The sequence below is a fragment of the Erpetoichthys calabaricus genome, chromosome 8 (assembly GCF_900747795.2).
Source record: "Erpetoichthys calabaricus chromosome 8, fErpCal1.3, whole genome shotgun sequence".
In the NCBI taxonomy this organism is placed as follows: domain Eukaryota; kingdom Metazoa; phylum Chordata; class Cladistia; order Polypteriformes; family Polypteridae; genus Erpetoichthys; species Erpetoichthys calabaricus.
The window spans coordinates 37,207,375-37,233,437 of NC_041401.2; the positions used below are offsets into that span (position 1 = coordinate 37,207,375).

Consider the following 26,063-nt stretch of genomic DNA (forward strand, 5'->3'; position numbering starts at 1 on the left):
AATACACAGAACTGGAACTCCTTTAAGGGAACTAAAATACAGTCTGTACATCATATTTATCATTTTTGAAGTTTGATATATTTGTCTTGCCAATGCACATTATATCAACAGCTCAGTGACAAGGATTTATTATACGTGTGACATTTAGCTGGTTGCGCTACATTTCCATACTCAATCAATAGTGTCCCCTGCAATGGTGTGGGTTATTTCCACACTAACAGGTCCTTCCAGGAGCCTCCTGAACCTGCCACCGTAAATAACATTACCAAAATGAACTGGGCAAATGAGGACACTCACACAAAGTAAGGGGTAATGCATAAGTGAATAGTGCTTATATTAAACTCCAATAAATCAACTGTCCAAATTAAAGTGCAGTGCAGTCTTCCACAAATCTAATAAATAAATAACCCAATAAAAAGTCTTTGTGCAAGTGGAGGTTAAAGAAAATCCAATAAATATATTAAATTTTAAACAACGAGGTTAAAAGCCAGAGACAGTCCACAAAATTTTGAGTCCCAAATATGCCATTTTAAACCTGGCACCTCTTCCCTTATCATGTTCAGACCTCACAGGTGTACTCAACAATCACATTCTGCCTCAGGTACCCATTGCCCAGCCGTCGCCAATCCTGGGGCACCACTCTGAGCAGCATACGTCCCCCACCGCCTATCCCTCGGCATCTACGGGAGACAACGCATATTGAGCCACCTCTACTCCCCAGAAATTGCTCAGTAGGAGTGCCCTTTCTTCAGCCTCAGGCTCCTGCAGCTCTGAAGCCCATTCCCGACCACCTGCCCCTGGCTCCTTGAGGCAAGGGCATTCTTGCTCTTTCCCGTCTCTCTCTCTTCTACCCATTTAGCTTCCATTTCTTCCCCATCTTTCTCACTCACTGGTCAATATATTTTGCCTCTCCATCTGGCATGTGGCTTCTATTTTATCTTTCTCTATAGGCATAGCACCTCGATCGTGAACTGTGGAAAGCCAATGACGCAATTACAACAGAACACACCCTCACATGCAGGAGTGCTCCATCTGAGTCACCACACCAACCTCCAGCAGCCATTTTAGCACACACACCCATGGAGATTTAAAAATGGGCTCCTGATTGTTAAGCAGCAGACCCACACTACCACTTCCCCAAGATATCTCATTATATATTTGTAAATATTCCAAAACCTGAAAATATCCGAAATCCAAAAAACTTCTGTTCCCAGGCATTTTGGATTAGGGTTACTAAACCTGTATTAGGTGAACTGGTAATGCCAAACTTTGTGGATGTGTGTATTAATGGGACTGCAACCCTGTCCAGGGCTGTTCTTACCTTGTGCCCAGTGCTGCCATGATAGGCTCCAGTTCCCCTGTAAACCTAAATTGAGATTAGCAGACCTGAGAAAGCTATGTGTATTATGTCATGCAGAAGCATCATTAAAGCACAGTAATTTTGCTTAAAATATTATCAAATTAAGTTCAGATAACTTTGTGGACAGCCAAGTAACTGGTGCTGTAATGAAATGGTAATTGGAAGTATGGCCAAGATCTTCAGGTAAGCTGATAGTGCACAATGCATTTTAAATTGTTAAAAATAATGTTAAAACTATTGGGATCATGCTGCAATTAACATGCATATGAGTCTTAACAAGTATAGTTTACTATATCTCCATTACTGCACTGGGTATACTAGAAACATAATTTGTGTATTAAAAAAACACATACACACTCTTTCAAAACAGATTATCCAAGTGCAATATTAACCAACTAAGACAAGCTATGACAAGCTCAAATTTTGTTCTGCTAGAACTCTGACTAAGACTAAACACAATAACCACATTAACCCTCCTCTGCTTCAATTACATTTGCTACGTGTACAGTATTTGATCATGTTGAAAACTCTCCTTCTGACTAACAAAGCTGTTAATATGAACACCATAAATTATTTCTCATGGCTACTTGCATCTCACCAAGCAGCCAGATAAATGAGGTATTCTGATATCAACCTTCTCACAAATTCAAACACTCAGATGATGCTCATTCTGTTTTTTAGCTACTACTCTCCTGAACTCTCTCTTTTCTTATTTCTGTACTATCACAATACTGCTACAGCATGTCAGACTGTTCATCTACTTCACTGTGTAATGCCAGCAAACTGATCAATGAATATTTTGCAAATCAGTGGAAAGATGAATGCAGTCAAAAAACAAAATCAAGTCAAAAATTGGGAACTAATAAATCTGTTGCCAAACCCATAATTGTAACATGAATTGTAATCAGAAGGGAATGCTGGTAATTTCAGAACCTACAAGGCAAAGTTACAGGTTCTAGGACTAAGAGGTATGAGCTATGTGTAGACATTGAAGAAGATGAACCTTTTCAGTTTAAGCAAACAGAGATTAATATGTGACATGAATAAAGTGTTTACATTTATGAAGGGAATTAGTTCAGTGGATCTCAACTATGTACTTAAAAATAAATTCTGCAATAAGAAAAAACATTGGAAACCTCTTAAGGGCAGATTTCACACAAATGTTAGAAAGTTGTTTTTCACACAAAGAACCACAGACACATGGAATAAAATTACCAAGCAGACTGGTAGAAAGCAGGACTTTAAAGAACTTCAGATCTCGACTTCATATTATTTTGGACAATGCAGGTGAATAGGATGGATGAGCTTGTTGTACTGAACTCAATATTCTAATCATAACTGCTACAATTTCCTAATGTTCTAATAACAGGTTTTCATCCAAATCTTAGATAATAAGACACCCATTGCACCAAGGATATTAAAAGCTGCAACCTCCAAAAACCTACTGGCAAATGGAAGTTTCGCCTTGATGACTGGCCCCCAGAAATGGGGGTTCTAACAAACAAAGCAACATGGTGGTATGGTAGTTCAGAATAATAATAATCTTTATTCTATAAAAGAATAAATGACAACACGTGTAGCTGTAAATGTTATCGGATATTAAAATCCCCATGATGTATTAAACAAATAACCAATGCTATAATATTTTCTTTATGTTATCTGAGTCGTAACACACTGTACTATTCTGTTTTCCTTACCTCATGCAAATTTCAGCTATATTGCACATAACGGATTTGACAGCTCTAGCATTTACTGATTATTCTGAAATGTATCTTTATTGGCTACACAAACCATCTTGTAATAGTGTTCTATGAATTGTCTCTATATGATCTATTTATCGATTATGCTAAACATCTATTTCATCTGGTACAGAAACATTTTGGCAATACAGCAGAGTCTCGCTTATCCGACATAAACGGGCCGGCAGAATGTCGGATAAGCAAAAATGTCGGATAATGGGAGGTGTTAAGAAAAAGCCTATTAAACGTCAAACTGTTATAATTTTACACATTACGAGCCTAATACAGTGGAACCTCAGTTCACGAACATCTCTGAACACGTACAAATCGGGTTATGACCAAAAAGTTTGCCAAACTTTTGCCTCTGTGCACGACCACACACTCGGTATAGGAATAAGCCAGTTTCCCTTTCGGTTTGTGCACGCCGATGATTTCCGCACGTGTTCAGTCTCTCCCTGTGCATTCCCTGTGCAGCGAGAGAGAAAGAGAGCGTGGAGAGAAAGACACAGACAGACACATACACGCACGAGAGAAAGAGAGACACACGCGCACACACACACACACACACACATGTGCGCGCGAGAGAGAAAGAGAGACACACGCACACACACGTGCGAGAGAGAGAGACACATGCACACACACACGCGCGCGCGCGCGAGAGAGAGAGACGCACGCACACACGCACACGCACACACACGCCAGAGAGGGCCAGCCACATAATCCACTGTAATCATGTTTTACAACAAAACAACAGAAAAATTTAACTGAAAAAATGAACTTCGCAACAAAAAATAGACTACGCTCACGCTTGCAACTTGCAGTTCTTATTGCCGATTGATGCGTTTTTTTTTTTTTGCAGTGGGACGTCGGATAATACAGAATGTTGGATAAGCGAAGGTTGGATAAGTGAGACTCTACTGTACTTAATATACCATAGCAGCAAATCATATAAACAATTTTCTTCTTCACAGTTTCATTGAGTGACTTGCAACAAAAGCTGTTTATCAGATTTTACAGAACAAATGTAAGGTTACACAAAACAAGATTGCTCCGCTAGTGCATCACCACTAGCTATGACTTTTACTAAGTACTAGGAAACATGCAGACCTCAGGACTTCAAATAAAGGTGATACATGTAGATCACATTGAATATTTCCTTTTGGCCACATATTGTTTTTCCAATATGAAAAAATACCACCCCACAGTAAGCACATCACCAATCTAACTTCCAGAAGTAGTGATCATCAACCAAATATTAACATAAGGATGTAAAAGCAATGTTTGCTAATGAGGAGAAGTTGTGAGCATCTAACCATCTCCTCATTTGTCAGCATACACTTATCTGTCATTGTCATTTGTTGTACTCTGTACTGTGGAGTATGTGTGGCATGTCAATGAACCATAGAATTAGCCAGCTATTCAATGGCTCTGGGTTCAGGTTTACTTCCCGCCGTTCTTCATCACTGAAGCACCTCCTGTGTTTGGCTTGACGCTCAGGAGATTTCGCCACTAAAGTTTTTTTTTGTGACATGATGGTGTGTAGCACTGTATTTTGTGATCATAGTGATAAGGGTGGTGTGAGGACAGGAGCACAAGTCAGTTTGCACAAAAACCTGTCTCTCTTTGTCATGCGTGCATTCTATTTCTCATTCTTGATGCTCTACAGATGGCACTTCTGTTTTACTTCTTCTAGCTGTGAGCAGCTTGAGCAATATGCTTGATGGTCAGTAGATCTTGCTGCTGCTGCTGTTGTTTTCCTTTCTGCAACGTCACCCTCTGGAGCAGTTTGCCATTAGGAAGACAGAAACCCCAATCGGTGATTGCTGTTACCCAAATTGTTTGCTTCTCCAGCATGTATTACCTCATAAGCATTCAATTAAGACTATGACCAAGGTTCTAGCCCCAGTATTTCGCAAATAATCATGTGACATACAGACAAAACTGTTAGCAATCTATAGATACTGTATATAAAATGCATATTATATGGGAACATAGTTTGGGTCAAATATGGTATATACAACGGAGTTCCTAACATGAAACAGATTAGTGTGAATAAACAACTGTTTAACTGACACAACATTAGCTGGTTGGCCCCTCAAATTCCTGCCTTCACCTTCTACTGTCTTGGAAATACTTAACATTGAACACAGGATACCACAGCCACCTGCCACCATTTCATTCACTTCTTGTCAGACTCCCTCATAGCCTTTAATCCTCCCAATTTAGGTATGAAAAAATGTAAATGACTTCAGAGATTATGCAAAAACAACAATGTTCCTGATTCAGCTGGCTTTCAGATTTCTGTTCTTGACCTTACCAATGAATACAAATTTAAGAACCAAAATTATAAAGCAGCAAAGTAAAAACAATACTAGAAAATTTACTGATATTCCAAAAATCTCTGGGACTGTCATCATAAAGCTAAAATGTACATATGAACAGTCTTTCAGGGAAGCAGCTGCACTGAAGCAGTAATTAAAGTGAAGAGTTTTTCACCTATCACACGCATTCTTAAATGGAAATGCCAACAATTACAGCCTAAATTGAGAGAACAAAGTCACAAGTGTTTATCAGCCTGCAGTGAATGACAGAATACAGTTAAGGAAGACTCCATGCAGCCTGCTTTGACAAATAAATTAATGGATTAAAATAGAAACCACCCTCAAGTTTTAATCACAGTAAGAGCTAAAATAACAAATACAGAATAGGAAGTGCCTGGCCAAAGTCCATGTAATATTGATAGCAATTAGTTTATGGATTTTGCCAGTTGAAATATAAAGGGCATAAACAGCAATCAGATTGTAGTCTAGATCTATGTCACAACATGTATTGGTTAAGTATAAACAAGTTTAGTTATTACTTTTGAATTCATGTTTTTCATATTTTTATATATGCCCTCTTATTTTTGTAATTATGTTCTTTATTTGAAATGTGCCTCCATTCCATGTATTTTGTGGGTGGAGCCATAGGAGGTGGGGCCACCCTCACATCACCGTAGTTGGGTCTGACTGCCATTGTCCGGACACCACAGCAAGAGATTGAGCAAGTGGTTCACAATTTTAGGAGTCTTTTTTGTAATTTCTTTTTATTACTTTTTGTTTTGCTGGTTACAAGATTTTCTTGCCTTTTTTTTTTTTTGGATTTGCCTTTGGGATTTTAATATTGGGACTTGGTTACCGTGGATTACCTTTACGAATTTTACGAAAGAGCACTTTGCTCTGTTTTTCCTATTTTGTTATATACATGATCCTTTATACAGATTGTTTGTTGCCTGTTTGTTTACAAGCCAGGAGTTTGCAATTATCCCAACCCTTATAGGTCATTAATATATTTTGGGTTTTTCTTTATATTTTAAATTGTTAAGCCAGTTTTCACTATCTGGGGCAAACTGGACTGGGTGTGCACATCTGGGCTGGCTAGTGAAAGTACTGGTCTGCCTTTATGGGTCTTTTGGAGGCGTCTACCTCTTTTTGTATGTTTGTCACTCGCTCTTTATACAACTACCCCCTGTACTGTACATTCCACTTTGATACATTTATTGGCAGGTGTAATGAGGATGAATTAAAATTTTTAAGTTTGTTAAATAAGACTCATCATTTTTAAATGTACATTTTTATTTTAGGATTATTTACATAAGATATAGCTTTTAGGAGAATAATTGGGGCCAAGACAATAACTGTATTATAAAGCTCATGACAGAAACCTAATAGTACTTGTTTATATTGATTGTGTATATTTAAACAGGAATTTAGAAGAACGCTGGGAGAAACAAAATGCACAAGTAACAAGTAGTCCTGACAGGCTCTTAGAAGCTGAAGAGGACATGGCACAAAGGCCAGCATCCATCTATCCATCCATTATCCAACCCGCTATATCCTAACTACAGGGTCACGGGGGTCTGCTGGAGCCAATCCCAGCCAACACAGGGCGCAAGGCAGGAAACAAACCCCGGGCAGGGCACATACACACACACACTAGGGACAATTTAGAATCGCTAATGAACCTAACCTGCATGTCTTTGGACTGTGGGAGGAAACCGAAGCACCCGGAGGAAACCCACGCAGACACGGGGAGAACATGCAAACTCCATGCAAGGAGGACCCGGGAAGTGAACCCATGTCTCATTACTGCGAGGCAGCTGCGCTACCCACCGTGCCACCCACAAAGGCCAGCAATAGAAATAAATTTTTCAAAAACATTGCAGGCTAAGTTTGAGACTACTTTAGAAGAGGAGAAAAAGGAGCTGTTAGATCGGTTCCTCTTTTGAACCAGCAGCTAAACCAACTGACAGAAATAGCAATGTCTTCTTGAAAGAGTGTTGCATTTTAGAGTGCAGTTATACAAATAGATAAGAACTCTGGGAAAACATATGTACATGTGAAGCAAATGTTTTCCTCTTTACTCTGTACACCTCAGACTATAAATACAGCGCAAGGTCATGTCAGAAGTATTCAGTGTATTTGTATGGGGGATGAGAGTATAGAAGTCAAGTGGAGAAGTTTGTTTCCTGATGCAAACAGAATTGTCAGCATCGTAACAGCAGCAAAAACAAGGAATTGGTTATTGCCTTTTGCTGCCCCAAACAGTCTTTATGTCCGGCGAGTTTTCAAGGAGTGGATGTGGAGCACTGCTACAAGTACCAAGGGATCCATATCAATGACAGATTGAAGTGGTCTCATAACACACAGGAACTAGAACAGAAAGGGCACAGCAGACTTTTTTTTACCACCCTTTAACACAGTTAGTGACATCTTTCATATCTGTGATATCCAGTTTCATTTTCTATGTGTGCTGGGCTGCTAACATCACTTCAGGAGAGGGCCACTGAATCAATAAGCTAATAAAAAGAGCACTTGGAGGTAGAAGCAAAGGAGAGAATTAAAACAAAACCGAGTGCCATTATGAACAATGCCACACATCCTCTCTCTCTGACACACTAACACTGAGGACTTTCAGCCAATGAATCATTCAGCAGATGTGCATAAAGCAACATTACTGGGACTCCTTCAGAACCAACAGTAATTCACCTGCATAATGCCTCAAGAAGATTTTTCTTTTTAAATTTTTTTAAATTTTCTTAATTTTTAATAATCCTGGCATGTGTGTATATATATTAATTTATCTAAATTAAGGGCTTCTGTAAAAAGCCAAAATTTCCTCCTGGTGTCAAATAAATTTCAATCTATGTTTTATTGTCTATTTGGATATATGTGTTTACGTTCAGATAAACTAGCCAGTGTGTATATGCTTGTAAGTAGATGTGAAATGGGGACTTGGGAATTGTGTTAATTAACTTGCATTTCACAATTAGCACAAAACAGTAACTTAAGTTTGATAGGCAACAAGAGCAAGGGACATTCTCAGACTCAGATTTTTGACTGAAATCACTTATTAGAAATACTGTAGCCATCAAGCCACATTATAAGAGAAGGCACCTCTATTGGCATAGCGCAGTCACCATACAGCTTTCAAGAGAGACAGGTGACATACGGTGTTTGATATCAGAAATGTAAAACACAGTACTGGTATTAGAAAGAGAGGGCACAGGCAGTTCTGAAGGCCGCATTGAAACATCACGCTGTCGAAGTACAAAAATACAACACAACCTAAAAATTATAATGCACTGCAACAAAGAAGAAAAGAAAGGCTATGCCATGATGGTGCATACTTCTGAAAAACACCTTAGTTCGTTTAAAAAATATGACCCATTAATTTAAATAGACAATCCTTTTTTGGCTACATGGACATTGATTAGAAATGTTAAGGATGCATGTCTTCTTTTACTTTTGACTTCTAGTATTTGATGCCTGTTTTTTATGAAAATAAAATAATCAAAATAAAATAAAGTATCTTCTCATTGGAACTGCCTTGTTTACTGATATTATCTACCCCATTTGGCTTGTTCTGGTGAGCTGTAGATTTCTTGTTCCGCTATTTCATAGGTGATGATGAGGGGGCAAACAATTATAAGCATTAGGTCTGCACAATTAATCTTAATACATAATTCGCCTGCCTCCTCACTCACTCACTCACGTCCGTCCGAAGCCGAATGCGCAGTTGCCTTCTGCGCACGTCCGAAGCCAAATATGCAGTCGCCTTCTGTGCAGCTGCCCGAAAAACCTTACGAGACCGACATCCAATCCCAACATCGCGGCAGGCGGTGGATTTACGGCCGCAAAAATTCAAAGAGAAAGGCGACTTCGATTAAAGCTCTAGAGGCCTGAAAGGCGATTTCGACTACAGCTCGAGGCCTAATTACGCATTCTGATTCAATTGCGCATTCATTCAATACACCTATATCAGGTTTGTGGTGCTTATACTTATTACTATTCCATATTGTACTGGAACATTCATCATTCAATATTATACTATAGGCCTGGAAAATTCATCAATTAACAGTACAAGCCTGTACAGTAGTGAGTAAAGCGGACTACAATTATTACAAAACAACTTCTTCATTACTTATCATTTGTTCTTCATACACTGTTGACACAAACTCGTGCCTGTTTCATCGTACGTTGTCGAAACGGGCTGTTTGTCTAGTCTTATATAAATCGAGATTATAACTACTACTTCTTCGATACACTAAACATAGAAAATAATGATTACTGCATTCTGTTTAGTTCAGAGATCTGGTCTAAACAACAAATGAGTGTAGTAATCAAGGGCAGACATATCCCCTAAACATGAGTTCTCTGGAAAATCACATGTGCTCACACTATAAGACTAATTATCTAAATGCTAATCTTACACGTGATGATTTGTTGCAAATATTTTCTGGCTTTGACATTGGAATTTTTAGCTACACACATGACCTCTCCACAGCATGACACCACCTAAAATGCACAGGAATGCACAGCCAAAGCACAACCAACCTTAGTGGAAGAAAGTAAGGTAGCAGAGTTGGGACTCTCCTCCATTTCAGGAATTATAGCTTTACCATTCACTACTAGGTATGTTTCAATAAGATGGATGAGCTTCAATTACTTATAAGCTCTAGAACTGACTCTTCATTCACTCTAGTGTTTTATTTTACTGAGACTTGCCTGACTGATTTAAATTGCGAACAGGCGTTCCACCAACCTGGGCTCAGTCTTTTTAGAGATAATCAAAGTTATAGCCATGCAAGTAGAGGTGGCAGAGGGTGTTTGTTTATTAACAATTTGTGGTGCACAGATATCAACATGGCCTATGTCACATGTCCCTAAGTTTCTGACTTTCTAAGTGACAGACATCAGGCAGTGAAGATGGGCAAATATCAGTCAGGGTGTCTGACCCTGAGCACAGAGTTCTCCTCAGGGCTGTGTTCTGTCTCATCTCCTCTCTCTGTCTCTCTCTATACACCAATGACTGCGCCTCCAGTGATCCATCTGTTTAACTGCTAAAGTGAGGTGCCATAACATAGGAAGGTCGATTGGCTGGCAGTTGGGGCATCCTCAAGAATCTTGACTTCAGTTCAACAGAAATGATTATTTATTGGGCAGCACAGTGGCGCAGTGGGTAGCACTGCTGCCTCGCAGGTAGGAGACCCGGGTTCGCTTACCGGGTCCTCCCTGCGTGGAGTTTGCATGTTCTCCCCATGTCTGCGTGGGTTTCCTCCGAGTGCTCTGGTTTCCTCCCACAGCAAAAAGACATGCAGGTTAGGTGCATTGGTGATTCTAAATTGTCCCTAGTGTATGCTTAGTGTGTGGGTGGGTGAGTGTGCCCTGTGGTGGGCTGGTGCCCTGCTCGAGGTTTGTTTCCTGCCTTGCGCCCTGTTTTGGCTGGGATTGGCTCCAGCAGGCCCCCATGACCCTGTAGTTAGGATATAGCGGGTTGGATGATGGATGGATGGATGGATAATTATTTATTTTAGGAGACACTCCTCACCTCCTACACCCCTGGTTAAAAATGTTGTCACTGTCTACAGTGTAGAATCATTTAAATTTCTTGACACCACACTCACTCAGAACCTGAAATAGGATTGAAACATTACTGTTCTCATCATAACAACTCAACAGCGAATGTTTTCCTACATTAACATAAAAAGTTTAACTTATCCCACTAAGTGCTAGTACAATTTTATAGAACTATTGCTGAAAGCATCCTCAATCTGCTATAGTAATGCATATGCTCATTTGAAACAAACTACAGCACATTATTCGGAGAGCAGAAAAGACTGTACTGGACTTCACTAAGGTCCTGTATGCATCACAGGCCAGGAAACAAGCTGGAGATATAAGGAAGGACTAAACTCACCTAGTCAACTATCTCTTTCAGTTACTACCATCGAGTAAATTTAACACCAAGAGAAATTCCTACTAACTACATTGCATGGCAATAACAAGTTAATCTATTATATTAATAAGGAATACATGCTGAAAACAGGATGCGTGCAATGCTGCTTCTTTAAATTAACGCACCTTTCATTACAAAACTTTCCTCAAGAACACAGATGCCACCATCCAAGGACTGGGTCTGGCTGCAGCCTGTAACAATGTGTTACTATCTAAATACTTCTTGAGTTTGCTATATGTTCACGTTGTTATATTTCATGTGTTTACATTCATGTACAACAGAACTATAAGATTTTGTTTATATTAACAACTTTATCTAATATTATTGTCATTCAGCATTTTATTATCTTCTTTAATTTTGCATACACGTGCAACTTTTGTTTTCTCAACACAGCAGAAACCTCAATTTTATATTTCCATGTTGAACATTTTCCTACATTTTGCATTTTTGAAAGGCAAGTGGAGCTGACGACTGTTTTTTCAGAAGTAACATATATTTTGAAGAAAAACGGAGGATAGTTTGCATTATAAATATATTATCTCATATATGAATGTCTACTTGTAGAAGTGTGTGTGTCTGTCTGTCTGGCCCAGAAGTGAGAGGTGGAGTCGGTGTAAGGGCTCCACCTCCGAGGATACACAAGCGAGGCCACTACATCGGCAGAACGAAACTGCCAAAGAGTCACTCACTTAGCCGCTAATACAGAAGCGAGGTGAGCACATCGGCAAAACGAAACCTCCAAAGAAAGACAAAGTCACTTAGCCGCTAATGCACAAGCGATGCAAGCACTTCAGCAAAACAAAACCTCCTAGGAGAGAGATGCCCAGTGTAGTTCCTTTCAAGTACCTGACATCTCTACAATTCAATTTTTTTTTCTGACAATTTCAATAGTTTTTAGGACTCTGGGCTTTTTACAGCACAGGCTTACACAGCTAGCATATCATATGTATGTGAATATCTGTAATTTACTACATTTAAAAACCGGGACATTCTGTGCTGTATCTTCACTGTAAAACGTAAAATAAAAATATTAAAACATTAAATTTTACATTTTTCAACTAATACACTATTTAACAATTTCATACTAACAATTTCTAAAGTGGCTTCCTGCAAAATAGAGGTTCTACTATACTTTTTTTTTTTTTTTTTTTTTGTTCTTTATTTCGTCTTATACGATTTCTCGTATTAGAAATTTGTTAGTTTTCGCATACCCCTTGGGGTCAGAGCGCAGGGTCAGCCATTGTACAGCGCCCCTGAAGCAATTACAGGTTAAGGGTCTTGCTCAAGGGCCCAGCAGAGTAGGATCTCTTTTGGCAGTGACGGGGATTCGAACCGGCAACCTTCAGGATACCAGCGCAGATCCTTAGCCTCAGAGCCACCACTCCACCCAAACAGTATATAAACAGAATACAGTATATGCAGTTGACAAGACAAGGTGCATATTTTATAGTACTGTTAATTGAGATTAGTAACTGAAATACAGGTAAAATTCTGTTACAACGAATATCTTTACAATGAAATTTTCATTACAACAAAGTATTTTATGGTCTCGACAGTTTCCCCATATGACACAAGTCTATAGAAATCTCGTTACTACGAAGTAGATTCAGCAGATACTGTACATTTTTATTAAAACGAAGTGCCCAAAAGACCTTGAAATGCTTGAATGAATCATCCACAGAGCTGTTAGTTCTGTGGTCACAGCTCAGTTGTGCACAACGATCCCCATGCAGAAACATTGTAAAAAAATGTTCTTTCTTTGAACTTTCCTCGCACTGTTTTTTTGCTGTTTTTGTTTTCGGTGGTTTTCATTGATTCCTTTTGCTTATTGTTTGTCAACATTTGAAAAACATCCATTGGAATTTAACTCATTGTCACCCTCCTATAGAAACGGCAGACACGAAAAACGATAACAGTTCATAATTGAAAAAAAAAATTTTACATTTTTGCAGCTCTCGATTACAGCACAAAGAAGAAAGACGTTGCCAGTGAATTCGGAATTTCGCCTTCGACACTGACAACTTTCTTGAAAGACAGAGCAAACAAAGAAGAAAAATCTTGGGTTGCAAACGTCGAAAAAGCAGTTTTTATGTGGTTAATTTAGACTCATTCAAGAAACATTCCTATTAATGCGGCACTCATTCAAGAAAATGTGAGGTTTCTACACTCTCTTGGGACCTCCCCCAACTGGATGACACGTTGAAGAGTGTCCCGAAGTGCGATCACCGGGTCTGTAGAAGACTGTTTATCTGTTGCCGGAGCAACAGCAGGCTCACAGCTCTGATGCAGCTCGGCACTGAAGCAAACAGAAAAGATCTCAATGGGTGATGCAAGGAACATTGTAAATGCAGGTAATAGTATTACTTGGCCACCAACCTAGTCACAGCCCTGTCTGACTGCTGTGTCTGTTTATAGGAGAATGGCAGGTCATGCTACAATAAATAACCATGCTGTTTCTGTTTCAAGCTGAATAAAGCTGGTTTTGCTAAAGTACTGAGACTCAGCCTTGTGTTTTGGGGTGTAAGACAGGGACTTATAGCACAACCACAATCTTTTAGGATTCGTTCTGTGGCACCTCACTTCACCGCTGTGAGCCTGCTGTTGCCCTGCCCCGGCAACGGACAAACAATCTTACACAGATGCAGCAATCGCACTTCAGGATGCACTTCAGAATGACGTTCCCATTTGGTGGGGAGTAGGGGGATCGCAAAAGAGTTCAGAAACCTTACAATATGAAGAAGAAGAAGAAGAAAAGGATGATTCAGCTTCTGATTGATAACTGTGCTGCACACAACATGCTTCTGCATTTAGATAATGGTTGCGGTGAATTCTTCCCGCCCAATTGCACAGCAGTGCTTCAGCCATTGGATTTGGCATCATTCACACCCTGAAAGTACATTATTGCAAGGAAATGCTTAGAAAAATTCTCGTCAGCATAACTTGTAGACAGGAGAAAATTAAAATTAACGTGAAAGAAGCTATTGAAATGATTGCAAATGCCTGGACACAAGTTAAAGAAAGCACTATAGTGATAAATACAGAATCTCATTACAACTAAATACTTTTTAGGTCCCTGGCAGTTTGTTGTAACTGAATTTTACCTGTAAATCAAAAGATATAATATCAAAGGTATTAATCATCAATTATTAATTTTGTCATAATCATGCAACCTTAATAAACATCTTAGCAGGAGGATCTCCTGACCTCTGTTAGATTGCCTGTGCAGTTCTTTTAAAGGTGGCAATCTGGGTGCCAAAGGATATGGGTGTCCCAGCAGCTGTGCACCTCGTGACTCTTTGCCTTTGCTATGGTTTTTGAAAATATAGCCCTAATAGCATTTCGACTGCTGTAGAATTTAGGCATCCTGACAGGGGTGCGGCTCATGAGTGGAGCATGTCCCTTGCTAAAATATTGACACTGAGGCAGCCAGCTTCAGCCATTGATGAGATCTTGAAACTGACATAGCCAGTTTCTGCCATCGGTGATTGTGATGATAATAAGTGATGGGTGAATGTCAAATAGGAAAGTATTGCAAGTTGTTTATATTTATAAAAATCTAGGCATTAACCTACCTTAGAGGTTATAGTACCTTTCATGAACACTTACATGAAAAAACAACAAAATAAATACACAAATATAATCAAACTTTATCAATATCTTCAGCTGTAGTTCAGATATTACACATATTGTAATGTATCCCCCCAAAAAGGTTTTGAAAGTGTAGGAATAAGCAAGATCATATCTACATAAATCACACTGATTTAGATGAGAATAAACACTGCTTTGGTTCTTCCTTTTCATGAAATTGGTTTATAATGTAAGGCTTACAACACTCCAGGCTACACATCAGACAGCTACAATGCTATTTGCTTAATAAATAATGGGAAACTCTACCGTAGATCCTTTAGGTAATGCATGAGAAGTACACTTTCTTTGCTTTACAGTTTTTGCTTCTCACAATTGTGATGGAAAATGAGCTTACTGTGAGAATCATCATAAGTAACAAAAAGGAGACTGACACCTGAAGACTAAAATATCCGCCCACCATCAGGCAGGTCTGAAATAGCCACATCAAAAAGGGCATGATGCTGAAGTGTAATAAACCAGTCTCTTCTTTTTATTCAGCTTCTGCATGATGAGTGCACAGGACACAGAGTGATGAGTCCCTTTCAACTTCTACGTCTTTTTCATAACATATATTTTCTTTGTAATTACAGCTATTATTTTTACTTTTACTATCAAGATTTAAAATCAATTTATAATAAACCCCATTGGCTACATATTAACGGCAATATAAAACTGTTCCATGTCCATCTATAGAGATTTACTAAACCTCAATTTTGCTAACCAATTACATATTTTTTAAAACTGTGTTAAACCTGATAATTATTAATGATGTACCAAAAAACCATTTCAGAATAAAATTCTGAATTGTTAATGCTAGCAGATGAGAAAAACATGCTGTTGTAATTTAAAATATTTTACCGTATACTGGTTTCCATCAGCAGTTTTTTGTTTTTTGGTACAATTTTTGGTCAGTACTGGACTCCCCTGTTTTTCTTCCTTTATGCAAATTTCAACTACAGTATAACTGCAAAATCGATTTGAAAGTCCTTGTACTTACTGATATTTCTGAAACTTTCCTTATTTGCTATATTCAGTGCCCCCAATAACATTTGGGATAAAGACACATTTGACCTTCATTTATCCCTCTACTCCACAGCATAAATTATAAATCAAACACTTTAGATGTGATTAAAGTGCACATTATAGATTTTCATTTCAGGGTATTTGCATACATTTCAGTCCCACCATGTAGAAGTGACAACTCTTTATCTATATAGTCCCCTTATTTCAGGGCACCAACATGTTTTGGACATCGCAATGGTAGGTCTATTAAAGCCGTCGTATTTAGCAGTTTGTCACATATCCCCTGCATGCAGTGACTGCTTGAAGTCTGCAATTCATAGACATCATTAGGTGCTGAGGATCTTCTCTGGTGAAGCTCTGCCAAGCCTCTAATGCAGCCATCTTCACCTCCTGCTTGCTTTGGGGCTTGTCCCCTGACAATTCTCTTCAGCATATGGAAGGTTTCTTCAATTGGATTTAAGTCGGGTTACTGGCCTGGCAATTCAAGAAATTTCCACTTTTTAACATTTGGAAAAGTCATGTGTTGCCTTAGCAGAATATTTGGGATCATAATCTTGTTGTAGAATGAAGCACTGCTCAGTGAGTTTGCAGGCATTTACTAGAACTTGAACAGATAAGATGTTTCTACATACAGTATGTCAGAATTCATTGTGCGATTGTCTTCAGCAGTTCCATCATCAATGAAGATAAGTGTGCTAGGACCTGTGGCAGTCATACATGCCCAAGCCATAACACCCCACCACCATGTTTAATAGATGAGGTGGTATGCTTTGGATCTTGGGCAGTTCCTGTTTGTCTCCACAGTATGCTCTTGCCATCACTCTCATACAAGTTAATTTTTGCCTTGTCTGTCCACAAACTCTTTTTCTAGAATTCTGCAGGCTCTTTTAAGTTCTTTTTCACAAACAATAATTTGACCATCCTGTATTTGTAGCTATCTAGTGGTATGCATTCTTAAAGTTTGGATTCTGTATTTCTGTTCGTGCAGTCTTCTGCAGATAGTCATCTCTGACACATCCACATCTGCCTCCTGAAGACCGTTTCTGATCTGTCAGACAGGCGTTTGGGGCTTTTATCTTCAATAGTGATGATTCTTCAGTCATCAGCAGTGGAGGTCTCCCTTGGTCTATTAGTCCCTTTGCAATTACTGAGCTCACTAGTGTGTCCTTTCTTCTTAATGATATTCCAGGCAGTTGATTTAGGCGATCCCAAGAGTTTACAAATGTCTCTGATGGTTTTGTTCTTGTTTTTCAGCCTCATTATGACTTCTTTGACTTTCATTGGAACTTCAAACTCCAAGTGTAGTATGTACAGTAGTTAGAAGCATGTCTAGGTATCTTATGCCTGCACTAATGATGCAATGAAACACACCTGAGTAATCACAAAGAACTGTGACACCAATTGTCCGTAACATTATGGTGCCCTGAAATGGGGGGAACCATGTAGAAAAAGTTTTGTTATTTCTACAAGCTGTCATCAAAATGTATGCAATTATCCTTAAATGAAAGACTGCAATGTGCACTTTTATCAAATCAAGGAAAAACGAGTCTTTGTCCCAAACATTATGAAGGGCACTATAATCCAGCTTGTAATGGTGTCGTCTATGAATGTTCCTATCTATATATATAAAAGACCAAGTCGCCCGACCATGGGGTACGCACGCACGCACAACAGAGCCCTGCCCGCAAACTCTAACCCTCCTCCCGCGTCATGGGATACGCACAACAGAGCCCCGCCCTCCAACTCTAACCCTCCTCCCGCGTCCACCCTCGCTCTTGAGGCATGTGCACTGCCTGCACATGTGCCCACCCCAAACTCCTCACAAAAAACACATCCGCCCGCCAACTCTAACCCCCCTCCTGCGTCCACCCTCGCTCTCGAGGCATGAGCAGGCAGTGCGCATGGGGTACACAAGACAGAGCCCCGCCCGCCAACTCTAACCCTCCTCCCGCGTCATGGGATACGCACGACAGAGCCCCGTCCGCCAACTGTAACCCTCCTCCCGCGTCCACCGTCGCTCTCGAGGCATGCACACTGCCTGCTCTGAGTCGCTTTGCTCTGTGCTACAGTCCACATGCACCTCTGAGCCACGTTGACTGTTCATTTTCCTAACATGGCCAGAGCTTCACATGTATTTCATGGAAACAACTCTTCTTTCAAGGTTATACACATTCCTGCATCAGGTAACTGTTTCTTTCTATCAGTCGGATATTTCTGGAAAAATGTCATCGACAAAATTGTTGCTCTCGAACTTCGCAACATGGCTGTAACCTTTGCTTGCCAACATTGCGATAACTTCGGCGACGTGCTGTTCGTTGTTCTTAGTCACGGAAGCATAGTCATACAGTCTGCTCAACAATACGCTGACTACACGAATACCTCCAGAGTTTATGGTGGCGAGGCAGAAATTGTGGCGATGTCCCAAATACTTCCAGCTACTATCACCATTCACTTCTGAGAACGTCCTTCATTCCCAGAAGAATTTCTTAGCAGTCTTACTCCCACTGGCATGCCTCCGCATAAACTCAAAATTAAAATTAGTTCAGTCGTCATGCTTCTCAGAAACCTCATGCCAGCAAGAAGTCTCTGTAAAGGCACTAGACTGACTGTTACCAGCATTCACCGCAATGTACTGGAGTGTAAAACTATCGCAGCTGCTACCTCACAAACTGTCCTTATTCCCCAGATTTCCCTGACCCCATCAGATTCAAATTTGCCTTTTACACGCACACAATTTCCTGTTAGATTAGCCTTTGCAATGACAATTAATAAGACACAGGGCCAAACTTTCAAAAAGATATGCCTGTATCTGCCAAACCCAGTTTTCAGTCACGGACAATTGTATGTTGCTCTCTCCAGAGTTCCATCTTTTCATTCACTCACAGTCGTATCCTCAAACCCACCCCATTTGGACAACTGTGTCTTTCAGGAAGTGTTCACCCATCAATAAATAATTATGTGGTGGCAGGTCGGCTAGTATACAATATTTAATGAATTTTCTCATAATCTGTTTTACCTAGGACAAAGACATTTTTGTGGAAATTCATACAGCAGCAAATCATTAAAACAAATTATTTCCTCTTAAATAATTATCACAGTCCCATCAACTTTTATGGTGGAAACATAGTGGGCACACGCTTGCACGCACATCTATTGCTGCTTCATAGGGACATATCCTGGGCAAATATACAATAGGATTCTGAACACTGAACGAGTTTAGCACAAATAAATAAAAACAAACAAGCCAATGCCCTGTTTAACTAACACTGCATTGGCTGGTTGCCTCTCCAACTTCCTGCCTTCACATTGTACTGTTATACTTAACATTCAACAAAGGTTTATCCAAGCCATTCATGTACTTCTCGTCAGTCTCTCACTTATTTAAATATGACAAAATGTAAATGACATTTAAAACTTGAAAAAATATATACCATGTGTTCAAATAATTTTCTCCCAACAAGATAACTAAACTGACAGAAAATCACATAATTCAATTCACTTACAAGCCCAGCATGCTATAAATTCTAACAAATACAGTACAGTTAGATTAAAACAGAAAATTGCACGTGCAACAAAAAAATGCAACATTTACACAGAAATACACATAAAGCAATTGGAATATTGGCAAGGTAAGCAACTTGCTTAAATGCTTAGGCACACTGTCTTGGAGAACACCATGACACACTGCCAGCAATTCAGTCTGCAGGTGGTCACCCAGATTTGAAGCATGCCCTAGATTACAGGAGGTATCAAGTTACAAAATTACAGCTTCATCACTTCAAGTTGGAACATAAATAACAAAAAATTTGTAAAGAATTACTGCTTAAATCTGTGCATCAATAGCTCCTGCACTCCACAAGGTATACATAGAATGTGATAACACTGTAATAACACACAAAATGAACCACTGGCTGTGACAAAGTTTGCAGCAAAATGTCTCAGAATGCTAAATTAGAAAAAGCATACCTCTTAAAGCAGGAAGCAACGACCTGTCTTTCTTCTCATCACACTTGTTGCATTCGCTGAAGTATAGTAGAAGAAAGACATCCACTAGCACCCACACTAAGGATGTAGCAAGGACCACCTTGCAATACATAAATCTTCTCATTTTGTATATGTATGGGTTAACTGCACTTCAAAAAGTAAACAACTCGTTTGAACTGAAGAAGGACCACAACGTAGGGGTAAGGCAACAAAGTAGCAATGACACATGAAGACTGAAGAATTTTCATCGCTCTGAAAGAAAAGAAAAAAAAAAACAAACAAAAACAAAGATTAGTTTCCAGTAAAGACATCAGAAACAAATCACATCTTACATAAATCAAAATCTATTTAACAAAAAGCACTAAATCAGTGTACAAAACTATTTTAATAAAGAATTCATATAATATCATTGTATTAACTTGAATAATGCAACTTCAGAACAAATGTTATTCTTCTTCTTCTTCTTCTTTCGGCTGTTCCCATTAGGGGTTGCCACAGCAGATTATCTTCTTTCATATCTTTCTGTCCTCTGCATCTTGTTCTGTCACACCCTTCACCTGCATGTCCTCTCTCACCACATCCATAAACCTTCTCTTAGGCCTTCCTCAAATATCAAATGATATATATGGTGGAGATGAACACTCACAACTCTTATTAAAATAAAGGCTGAAATAAAAGAAAAAAAAACACCTCAAACATTTCCTACCTTTAATAAGATATTGTAACCAGTGGAAAACATGAGTCATTGTTGGAAAATGATTAAAGATAAAAAGCATTTAGTAAAATGTGCTGAATTTCATGTAATTATGCTTATTAGGCAGGCAAGCAGATAGATAGATAGATAGATAGATAGATAGATAGATAGATAGATAGATAGATAGATAGATAGATAGATAGATAGATAGATAGATAGATAGATAGATAGATAGATAGATAGATAGATAGATAGATAGATAGATAGATAGATAGATAGATAGATAGATAGATAGATAGATAGATAGATAGATAGATAGATAGATAGCCCCCTGCTCGCTTCACTTGCCAACCCCCCTGCCTGCGGTACACGTAAGCAACTTCACGTCTCTGCCACTCGCATATGTGGATTTTACTTTCACCAAACAACAAAACTTTTAATTCTCGTGGATACACCTCTTCATTGAGAAGAAACACTACTTTTCCCTGACGGCAACACGAATTAGACGATCTACAAGTCTCCAACTTAAACTTTAAAGCCAAACAATATATACATACTTCTGTCATATCACCTATGTCCATATCTTTTGCTTTTACCTTTACGTCAATATCGCATTGAATTTTGATTCAGTGTTTGGAATTACATCGTGACAATGCAATGTATAACTGCCCATGAGTGAATATTGTTTCTTTCTTTCTACACGAACAATAGCATTCACACAAATGAGAAATGATTGAACCGTGTGCGTGGTTGTAAATGTTTTAGATGTGGGCAGGACTTTTCCAAATTTCTTTGCATAAAGTCTTGTCTCGCGGGGCATGAAATTTTCTCTCACCGGATTTCAATTTCACCAAACAACAGATCTTTTGATTCTCACGGATATGCCTCTTCACTGGGAAGAAATACTACTATTCCCTGATGGCAACACGAATTTGATGATCTACAAGTCTCCGACTTAAAGTTTAAATCTGAACAATATATTCAATCTCTTTTTGCTGTTCCATTATTTCACCGAGTAATTTCCATTTGTTTGTGCTAATGTGATCTTTACTATCATTTTTTTTTAGAACTTTTGAATTTTCGTACTTCCATTGTCTCTAACCTGCTCTGCATGTGTATCGTGCCAACGTTTTTAAATTCTTTACGATGTTCTACTTTGTCATGTACTCTTTGTCTTTTATTTTTGGCCCCGAGCCTGGTTAAATCTCTTGGCACAAAGTCTTGTCTTGCGGGATGTGAAAGTGTCTGAGAAAGTCATGTCTCATCTGTCTTCCCAAGATTGTTTTATTATAATAGAGAGATAGATATAAATTTATTTCTCCCAAGAGGAAATGTAACTTTTATGGCAAATTGATTATATACACTTGGCTGACAACACTGGTAGAGAAGAGAAAACCTCTGCTTTGGCTAATGATAAGACAACAGTGAGGCATTATAAAAGTGTATTGCCATTAGTATGAAAGGGCCCCAGTACCGTTTTTTCACACACTTCTCCTGCATGATTCCTTAGCTAAAAGTCCTCAATGTTAATGTGTCATAGAGAGGAAGTACAGCATTACTCATAATGGCACTCAGTTTTGCCTTTCATTCTCTCCTCCATTACTGCCTCTAGCAGGTCAAAAGTGCATCCCATAACTAAGCCTGTCGTCTTAATCAGCTTGATGATTTGGTGATATCTTCTGAAGTGATGTTACTAGCCCAGGACACACAACGGTACAGAAAATCACAGAACATGTAAAGGATGTCACTATACCCATTCAATACAGGATTTTAGCAACACAGTGTTGACATATTTTTATAAATGTAATGTCCAAGTCAAAGCAAACTTTGTTGTCATCTCAACCATATATAACGTAATAATTACAGGGATATAATGACAAAGATCAGGGCTCATAGTGTATATATAGTGCAAATAAGACAAGACAGTGTGCACCTACAGACAAACCCATGCAACATTATATTTAAATAGGCAATATGCCAATGCTATTAACTACCACAATTACACAAAAACACATTAAATGCAAGTTATGCATATGTGACTTGTTGACATTTGCATAAACTAGAGTGAATGATTAACGTTTAAGGTATTGTGCAAGATCAAAGGGAGCACTGTGTTGAGGAGTCTGACGTCCTGGGCGAAAAAGCTACCACATAACCTGACAGATCTGGCTCTGACATTTGGAGAACATGTCTTCCAGCGAAGCGAGAGACACACCCTGGTAATATTTTTCAGCTGCCCACAGTATTCTCTGCAATCTCTTGTGGTCAGACATGCTTCAATTGCCACACCAGACCATAATGCAGCTGGTCAGAACACTTTGAATGGTACTCTGTAAAAAGTGGTGAGAATGAGAGATTTCAGGCTCGCTCACTTCCGTCACTTCAAAAAGTGTAGTCTCTGCTGAGCCTTTTTAGTTAAGGAAGTGGTATTGTTAGTCCATGTGAGGTCATTAGTTACATGCACACTGAGGAACTTAACACATTTCTACAATCTCCACAGGAGAGCCAGACTGGGATGTAATCAGGGAAGTTTTTTTTTTTTCCCTGAAGTCAACAATTAACTCTTTAGTCTTGTCCATGTTGAGAGACAGATTGCTGTCTGCACCACATGGCCAGTTGTTCCACCTCATATTTATATGCAGACTAGTCATCCTAGTCATCCTCGTTTATCAAACTCAGAACTGTTCTGTCATCAGCAAGCTTGATTAGGTAATTAGTGCCGCGTGTGGCTGTGCGGTCATGAGTCAGCAGGGTGATCAGCACTCAAACCTGAGGAGCTTCAGTAGTGAATATGAGGAGATGGAAGGGTTGCATTCAATCCATACTGACTGGAGCTTCTCTTCCAAGAAATTTAAGATCCAATTAAAGAGGAAAGCGTTCAGTCATAACTCACTCAGCTTCAAAATCAGTTTCTGGGGAACAATTGTGATAAATGCTGAAGTCTATGAACAGCGAAGCGAGCACTGGGCAAAGCCCCCTAGTTTTCTTAATTGAGAAGTATTACTTACATGTTTCCAGATATTCCAGGTTACAACAATTTATTATACACAGTTAAGCATGCATACTCAGTAATCAACTCACACAAATGCACAGGGAGAACATGTAAAATGCAGACCCTGGTGCTGTGTGTCAGGAATGCTAGCTCTGTGATTTCACACTGCCTATGTTAAAATATCTGCACTAAACTTACTAAACTTTAACACAATTAAAACTAAATATATGCCTGTAACCTTTGCTCAGTTTTTGTCATTTGACTGCAAGCAACACACATGGCTAATCTCTCCATCATTAGCTGCCACTAGATGACCCAAATGTACACATACACAATGATAACTGTAGCAGCAGTCAAATTCTCTGCGAAATAATGCAATACTTTTGGGAAGTAACCAACTGCTTCTTGACTAAAAATTGAACTGTCTCTCTGCTATTTGAATCATCTAGCCTTGTCAGGTATGAGTTTTCCCCAGTGATGCATGGCCAATAAGCATGAAAAACTGTATTCAGTCTTTAGTGTGCTAAACAAGCTGATTTTCCATATTTTAGCTTTTATCAAAGGAACTAAGCAATCATGAGAAGCCATCATGATTAGTAATGTTGACTACGGAATAATGGCCGCCATTTCTCCTCTTCATGTAAGGATTGCCTTATGAACTTTTGCCATCACTTGTAAATATCGATTTAACATAACATACCAAAACAGTCTCAGACCTTTTTAAACCAACTCTGGGTGACTGGGAGCATAACCAGCAGCATCAGCAAAAAACAGAACTGGACAAATAAGGCCATTCACAAAAACACAACACATCTTTACAGAAAGCAGCTGATGAGTAATTCTGTATTCCCCCTCATGAAGAAATAGAATAACGACAATGCAAATTAAGCAAGGAGTTCAGTTTAAGCCATGAAACAATTTGTGACTGAAATGAAAATCTGTAGACACTGCAGGTATCTAGGTTTAACATCACCACGGCTGAAGAACACATCTTTTTAATATTACATACTGCATATAAAATCACATTTAAATTGTTAAACAATCTGATAAACTAGAATGGACAGCGTGCAAATGCTCATCTATGTAAAAGGCAAACTCTGCATGCATGTGTATTAAAACAAAAAAAAAATTATGAGACAGTTTTCAGCCATTTTGCTGTACCAGTACAAGCATTAGTAGTGGGCAAGTCATCGGCAACTATTATTTTCCACCAGCATATGCATGGTGGGTTGGCACAGTATGTAAACTGGTTAGGTGGCTACTGCTGCAGCCATTAGAGATTTATACAATATTAAGGTTATTTAACATTACTGTAATAAATCATGAAGTTTTGAAACAAGACAAATACATGTTTCTGAATGTGTGCTTTACAGTGTAAGTCACACATTTTTTAGTACACAGGAGTTAGTCTTTGGCCAGTCTTGCATCAAACTAGTAACAGCTCTTACAATTCTGGAGGGCACTCACTGTCCTACTGCAAACTCAGCATACAGCATCATGGAGGATCTGAGCTCCTACCTGATGAATGGAACTGCAAAATAAGGTTCAGTTGTGCTAGTGTACTGTTTCATTAAAAGGAATGTAAAGTGCCATTTCATTATTGTTTGTTTTGTTGTAGCTGTTGCTACTTACAGTTTAAAAAAAAAAAATCAGAATTAAGGTAAAATAAAACGGTGAAAACCGAAAATAAAAAAAATTAAAAAACGGAATTTGTAAAAAAATAAAACTGATTCCATTGGGCCCTATACCTGCCACTTACAAATTAAACAGCAACACAGAGGAAGTACCAGTATATAAGAAAGGGCAGAGCAGGCTCTTTCTCCTTATGAGACTGTGTTCATTTAATGTGGGAAGTGACATCCTTCACATCTTCTAGAACTCTGATGGCCACTGTGATTTTCCATTCTGTGGTGTCCAGGGCTGATAACAACAGTTCAAGAGAGGCCCACCGAATCAACAAGCTAAGTAAAAGGGCAAGCTCAGTTATAGAACACACTCTGGACCCACTAGAGGTCGTAGCGGAGGAAAGAATTAAAACAAAACTGAGTGCCATTAAGAACAATGCTACACATCCTCTCTGTGACACACTAACACTGAGGACTTTCAGCCAGCAAATTATTCAGCATAAATGTGCGTCAAGAAATGCTATGGGGGCTTCCTTTACACCAACAGCAATACGCCTGCATTATGCCTCACTGTTAATATGACAGCCAAGTCAGACGTTTTCCGATTTTTGAATTATTCTTGCTTTACAGTAACTCTAGTGTGTGATCAGACCAAAAAGTGTGTGTGTGTGTGTATTTATTTACTTATTTATCTACCTATGCATATATTTACTTATTTATAGAGCTTCTTTAAAAATCCAAA

At 38.9% G+C, this 26,063-nt stretch overlaps 1 protein-coding gene across 3 annotated transcripts in view; it reads right to left on the bottom strand.

Moving 5' to 3' along the window:
* Nucleotides 1-26,063, bottom strand: part of galnt13 (UDP-N-acetyl-alpha-D-galactosamine:polypeptide N-acetylgalactosaminyltransferase 13) — a 293,601-nt gene that overhangs the window by 261,931 nt on the left and 5,607 nt on the right. For all 3 annotated transcript variants that reach the window (XM_028806459.2, XM_051931008.1, XM_051931009.1), the window contains exon 2: nucleotides 19,993-20,262. In XM_028806459.2, coding sequence (XP_028662292.1) covers nucleotides 19,993-20,134 — 142 coding nt within the window. In that variant the 5' untranslated portion in view covers nucleotides 20,135-20,262. The remainder of the gene's footprint in view (nucleotides 1-19,992; nucleotides 20,263-26,063) is intronic.